At 39.3% G+C, this 6,627-nt stretch overlaps 2 protein-coding genes across 3 annotated transcripts; both read left to right on the top strand.

The window, feature by feature from the left end:
- The first annotated feature begins 367 nt into the window (after nt 1–367).
- LOC134204262 (sodium-coupled monocarboxylate transporter 1-like) lies at nt 368–2,654 on the top strand. 2 transcript variants are annotated; one of them, XM_062679086.1, is made up of 4 exons: nt 368–828; nt 887–977; nt 1,088–1,446; nt 1,502–2,654. In XM_062679086.1, exons 1-4 carry the CDS (start codon nt 383–385, stop codon nt 2,547–2,549), a joined length of 1,944 nt encoding a protein of 647 aa, XP_062535070.1. In that variant the 5' UTR covers nt 368–382; the 3' UTR covers nt 2,550–2,654. The 2 variants fall into 2 exon arrangements, with proteins under 2 accessions (XP_062535070.1, XP_062535069.1); XM_062679085.1 differs by having other exon boundaries at nt 1,037–1,446.
- A 1,016-nt stretch (nt 2,655–3,670) lies between these two features.
- LOC134204257 (uncharacterized) lies at nt 3,671–5,414 on the top strand. Its single transcript, XM_062679078.1, has 3 exons — nt 3,671–3,947; nt 4,063–4,159; nt 4,217–5,414. The coding sequence occupies exons 1-3, from the start codon at nt 3,728–3,730 to the stop codon at nt 4,794–4,796; spliced, it is 897 nt and encodes a 298-aa protein (XP_062535062.1). The 5' UTR covers nt 3,671–3,727; the 3' UTR covers nt 4,797–5,414.
- Nucleotides 5,415–6,627: the final 1,213 nt, after the last annotated feature.

The following is a 6,627-nucleotide window of genomic DNA, read 5'->3' as shown; positions in this document are numbered from 1 at the left end:
TTTTTTAGTTTTGATCTTATATTTATTCACATTGATAGAACTGTTGTTCAAACAATATTACTACCAAATCTGAAAACGCGTCTGCTCAACATAAAAACATCCTGTAAATATTTTCAAAATGAAATTTCAATGTTAAAAACTTTGAAAATCCATAAATTCATAATATTATTAGCCAGTCTATTCTTTTTAGCTGCAAATTCAGAATAGTTTCAGACAGTAAGACATATCTGCACAGTAAACATTCAAACGAGGACGATAAATACAGAGTTACAATAGAGTCCAATCTATATAGACGCATCTCATCTCAGCTTAGAATATAGACTCTATCCATTTTAATAGCTTTCCTCAGCCGGGTACCATTCAGTTAGATCTAGACATCAGGATGGAAAAGGATGGACAAATGGTGGTCGAAAAAGTTTTACATCCAGCCAGTTCCACAAATCATATACCTAGTACCACTGATCTATCAGTTATCAGCACAATGATTACTAGTGTAATAGGCGAAGCTTCGATGATTCCAAATTCTGCACCATCTTCCACGGGTACGCTCTATACTACTTCCACCAAAAGTTCCACGGTGTTCGCGATCTTCAGTTTTGCAGATACAACCACTCCTTACCCAGCAATAATCGAGAAAGAAGTTAGCAGTGGAGATTTGAATTTCTCCGTGTTTGATTATGTGATATTCTTCTCGATGCTCTTGATTTCAACAATCATAGGAGTATACTTTGGCTTTCTGTCCAAGGTCAAACAAGATAATACCAAAGAATACTTGCTCGGTGGGAAAGCAATGAGCAAGTTTCCTATATCAGCTTCACTGATTGCAACGTAATTGAAATTCGACGACGTTGCAGGGCCACTGTGTTTACTGTTTCACTTCTTTTAGGCATGTTTCTGGGATCACCCTGCTTGGACTGCCCACAGAACTGTATGGCCATGGATCACAATACTGGTTGTGTGTTATCGCTGCATTTCCGGTAAATAATCTCTTATACTGGTCAGTTTGTACAGTTTATCATAAGATTTTTTTTCCTAGGTCTACATTCTTATGAGGAAAATCTATTTGCCAGTGTTTTATGATCTGCAGGTAACGTCAGTATTCACATATTTGGAAAACCGATTCGATCACAAGGTACGATCGGCGGCAAGTTTTATCTACGCATTCGCTTGCATAATTTACATCCCAATTGTGGTGTATGTACCAGCTTTAGCTTTCAGTCAAGTTACTGGCATAAACCTGCATCTGATCACCCCTTTGATATGCATTGTTTGCACCTTCTATACTACAGTAGGAGGACTACGAGCCGTCGTTTGGACAGACACACTGCAGTTCATAATGATGATTGGAGCAACGCTAGCTATCATATCCCTCGGGCTCGTCAGTGTGGGAGGTTTCACCCACGTCTGGGAAGCAGCAGAACAAGGTGGACGCTTGGTGTTTTTCAAGTGAGTCACATTGTTGAGACACAGATTCATAGCATTTGATATAGCTATTTTTCAGCATGAATCCCGATCCTTTTATACGTTCATCGTTCTGGACGGTTACTTTAGGGCTATCCACCATATGGATCGGAACTTTGGGTGTAAGCCAAGGCTGCGTTCAACGGTTCCTCGCTGTTCCTGACTTGAAAATAGCCAAGAAGACTCTGATCATCTTCACTGGTGGGATGATCTTTATCAAAAGCTGTTCTTGCTTTATGGGATTACTAATGTATGCAAAGTACGAAGCGTGTGATCCATACTCAATCGGAAAAATCAACAAGTTGGATCAAATCTTACCATACTATGTGATGGATGTTGGAGCAAAAATTCCAGGACTTCCTGGATTTTTCGTGTCGGGAATTTTCTCTGCAGCACTATCAACTCTGTCGTCGGTTCTTAACACTCTAGCAGGAACGATCTACGAAGACTTCATTCGACGCCATTTTCCAAGCTCAAGTGAAAAAACCGCAAGCAAGGTGATGAAGGCTTTGGTTGTAATACTCGGAATCATCGTCATTGCTCTGGTGTTTGTTGCAGAGAAAATGGGTGAAGTTATGCATATGGCCATTTCGCTATCAGGAGTTACGTCAGGCACTCTGTTGGGATTGTTCTCATCCGGTATGCTTACCTCTACGATAAACACTAAAGGAGCCATATATGGAGCTGTCCTGTCAATGATTGCAACCGGTTCAATCCTCATCGGTGCACAATTGTACCCGCAACATCCATTCATGCCGTTCCGAACCGATGGATGTGATGTTAATCTTCTTCATAATGCAACGCTAGTTTCCACACCTTTAGCAACGGTTCAGAATGATGTCCCGCGCATATTTAAACTCAGCTTTATGTACTATTCGTTATTTGGTGTTGTGGTGTACTTTTTAGTGGCATACACGGTGAGCATCATGACGGGGCGAACAGAGATCAAGGACCAGCGGTTGTTGGCACCATTCATGCGTGATCTGGAGCAATACGAGACAGCGGAAACTCTGAGGAAACAAAATATCCATTTTACGGAGACTACCCTGATGCTGAATGAGCTGGAAACGGGATCGAATAAAATGTAGCAATGAGGTTTCAAGGTTTTTACTATTGAACATAAGCGGCATACATGCTCAAATCGTTATCGAGATACCTTACGCATCAAGGATTCAGTGCGGTTTTGACCATAATAAAAGTGATAATTCGAATAATGAGATATTGTTTTCCTTTATAACAGGCATCGTGCCTTCTCTCATTGACGAAACAGGCACCAACATATAATCTCTAGCCCCTTTCGCTTAACACCGGCAATATCTAATCCTTTCTTTTGCCACGTGTGCGTATTGGATTTCGCCCTTACAAAATATCAACAGGAGGGTGAATTAAATAGGAAAGGCATAGCGAATCGTTTGCTTTCAACTTCGTGATGATATTGCCATTGACGTTGAACGGATTTTGAAAAGTCATGGTAAACGATATTTTATCAACACTCGTTTTTAGATGCTTTCCTTATTACCTCATACTATGTCATGAGTTGTCGCGGCCGAGCGAATCCCTTTGACATCCGTCGAATATCTGAATTTTCATAGATGATATGTAATAAATTAAGAAACATTATCAGCTAAAAACCACATCTGGATTTTGTAAATTGCGATTATCTCGGAGTTAATATGAAAGTCACACAAAAAAAACAACTTTATTATTATTATTATTATTATCCTTATTAATGAGGTTTTTAGCCCTAGGCTAGTTCACCTCAAAAACAACTTTATCTTTTATATCAAATCCACGCATCAGGCCGCATCAGAGGTACAAGGGGGTATCCTTCTGCAAGCGTGATTCTGAAATCAATAACAGCAAACAACGTAAATGTCCCTCAGGCTTTCCACCTTTTTCTTTCGCACAATTCGCATTAGAGTAAACGCATTACGTTAGAAACCGAAAGAAAATACACGAGAGGCGAGTACACGGTCGAAGCGCGCTTACAACCGCGCATGCGTCCCCTTATGTTTGGTGGTGAAAACTTCCAGTTCTCAATAAGCTGCTGGAAATTCCTTGACTGTATCGATATTTTGTCAAAAGAAAATCGTCAAAGTGTGAGTACATTGTGGCAGTAAACATACAGAAATCGTTACATTAGTGACATACTGCTATTGCTATTCATAATTACTTAGCAGACGGCATAAATATTATCTATATAAACGCTCAAACTTTCATTTAAATTTTCCCCCTTAATCGCTGCAACAGGATTCTCGCCAAAGGTATGAGTTGTCTGGGCGATTGCTCCGAATTGGGGCCACCGCCCGATATGATACTGTCGATGCCTCCGCCACCGTTGTCGTCGTTCCTGTTGCCACGGAATGCAATTGCACCGCAACCGCCCAACAATTCGTTGTCCTGCATAGCGGCATTCATGTGCGAAACAACTCTTAAACCGAATGGTATGGAGTCTGGGATGGAGTTTATCGAGCTTTCAGGAAATGGTGAATAATTTATATCGATTTCTGTGCATCCGAGTGGGTCCGGTGTTAATTGTACAATTTTCTCTCATACCATACTTTTTCTCGACTTGCTACGCTTGAAAAACCACAACCGTAGGAATGGATGATACATGGGTTTTCGTGCTTGTTTCATCATGCGTTGGAGTTCTACTGTTGGGAGCTTTGTTGGCCATGGTTTTGATCAAATGCAGAGAGTACGAAAACATGTTTTATTGAAAGAGCCGATTGTCTAATTATTTTTACATTTTCAGTGCATACAACTATTCATATCATGATAGCAATTTGAAGCATCCACCTTTGTCTTCACTGAACGAGCCTCAACTAGGCTCTACCAAGTCCGGATTTATGCCGGGAACCATTCTCTATCCAACTAACCATCAGCTTCCCCAGGATAATCGTACCCTTTGGGCAACACTAACCCCACATGGCACTACGCAACATTTTATCTCTGACTCGTACTATAATCCGGAAGATCATTACGAAGTCATCGACTACGGCCACAAGCACGAACAGTATATCCCATCGAACCAAAACACAATCGTCAAGAACAAGAATTCGTTCGAAAACTCCGGCTTTGTTGATTACGATTACGAAGACCCAACGCCTTTGATGGAATCTTACCAAAACTTTGATGATATGGACTCGGGCTACCAAGAACCGCAAGAAGTAGTTGGCTCACTCAACCGAAATCGCTCGATCGTATCGTCTCCAACCCGTATCGAAAACCCTAACTTGGCCCCGTTGAACCTGTATCCGACGCACCGCAGCAACGGAACGCTCAATAAAAAGAATGCAACGCTCAGCCGACGCATCAGTGATATCAAGAACTAAGCACAGTGAATTGCAATACTCATATTTTTCCTTTCATACAAAGTGATAACAAACGGAGATTCCTACGAAGGAGGTACCTTCATTCGAAGAAGACAGCAGGTTCGATAGGAGACAAAACACTTTTCGAACCGTATAATCAATAAGTATTAAATCTCGCAATCAAAATAGTACTTTTATTTTGATCAACTTTCAGAACAAGTACGATAGAAAGATGGAATTAACTACACTAATAGAAAAAAGCCCAGCCATAAATCATATAAAGCTTACAGAAAAACGTATTTAAACGTAGGAATGCCGTTGTAATATTCTATTATATAGCTACACATTAAATGTCTACACAACTAAGAATTACTAAATCGTCCCTTACCAACATTGAAGCTTGATTTCAAACTGAAATAGTTCACTGACAGCAAAAAAACATACAATATACCGAATTGTGCAATAAAACAAAAAAATAAAACCATGGACATTACATCAATAGATAAACTTGAATCCTATAAGAATACGCGTGTTGTAGCAATTTAGCATTGAGATATAATATGAAATCATTGACCACTGATTTGCATCTTGATACAAAACAAAAATCGATACAATAAAGAACGATGAGTGACATTTAAACACATGATTTCTATTAAAATATCACTTATGATTCATCAGTTTAATCGGAAACAATGCATGCTCTGGGTGTTTTATTTTTCTTTTTGCCTATCCAAAGTAATAAAACAATAGAAATTTCTCTGCAGGATCGCCCAATGCGGAAGAATTGTTTCTGCTTTTATTCGGTTTGATAATATCAACGGAACTTCAACTAGTAACTATTTGTTGAATATAAAATATCAGTACTTCATAAACGTAACAAGACTGAAAATTTCGCATCTGATTTCGAAAAATATAATGTGGCTGTATGATTCGCATTCTTCTTCCTATTGGCATTACATCCCCACAGCGCCGTAACGTGCGGTTGGCCAAGTTGGCCCCCGCCAAAGGCGCCAGCCTTCAGGGGCGCCAAAATCGATATGAGAAGTATAACATTTTTTTGGAAGGTCAATAAATATCAAATGGACTTCATAGTCCAAAGGGCTATGGTAGAAATATTTTAAGGAATCTAGAGCAGAGGTTCTCAAACTGTGGGTCGCGACCCCCAGGGGGGTCGTGGGATGTTCAGTGGTGGGTCGCGAAAGACAAATCTTCATTCATAATTTTGTTACTATTTTGTCCCACAAATCTATTCCATATTTTGAATTAGGATCTAAGTAATGATTGAATGATTAAAGAACAACAAACCTGACGAGGTCAACGGCCGTTCTTTTGTTATACGATATTTGGGCAAGTAGAAAGAAGTTCTATACAACCCAAATCTAAGCCCCGAACCCAATCCAAAACCAATCCTAATCCAATTCTAATCCAATCTAAATCAAATCCGAATCTATTTAAAATCCAAATCTAATTCAACTCCAATCCAAATCTAATTCAAATCTAATTCTCATCAAATCGAAATCCAATTCAAATCCAATCTGAATAAATTTCAAATCCAATTCAAATCCAACCCAAATTCAATTCAAATCCCATCCAAATCCAATTCACATCCAATTAAAAAAAATTGACGAAATTTTGGCAAATACAATGATGGGATAAATAGCAATTTATTATGATTTGTCCAATCTAACGCGAACTCATTTTTATCTAATTTCACAAAATCAATGCATTTAGTAACTGGTGGGTCGCAAGCAATATGGGATTCTGCTGGGTGGGTCGCATATTCAGAAGTTTGGGAACCTCTGATCTAGAGCAAACAAAAAATATTACATTTTTTACATAGGCATGTCATATG

Source organism: Armigeres subalbatus, unplaced genomic scaffold (genome assembly GCF_024139115.2).
Source record: "Armigeres subalbatus isolate Guangzhou_Male unplaced genomic scaffold, GZ_Asu_2 Contig491, whole genome shotgun sequence".
Classification (NCBI taxonomy): domain Eukaryota; kingdom Metazoa; phylum Arthropoda; class Insecta; order Diptera; family Culicidae; genus Armigeres; species Armigeres subalbatus.
Note: the sequence above shows the minus strand (reverse complement) of the source record. Positions and strands in the feature narration are given on the sequence as shown.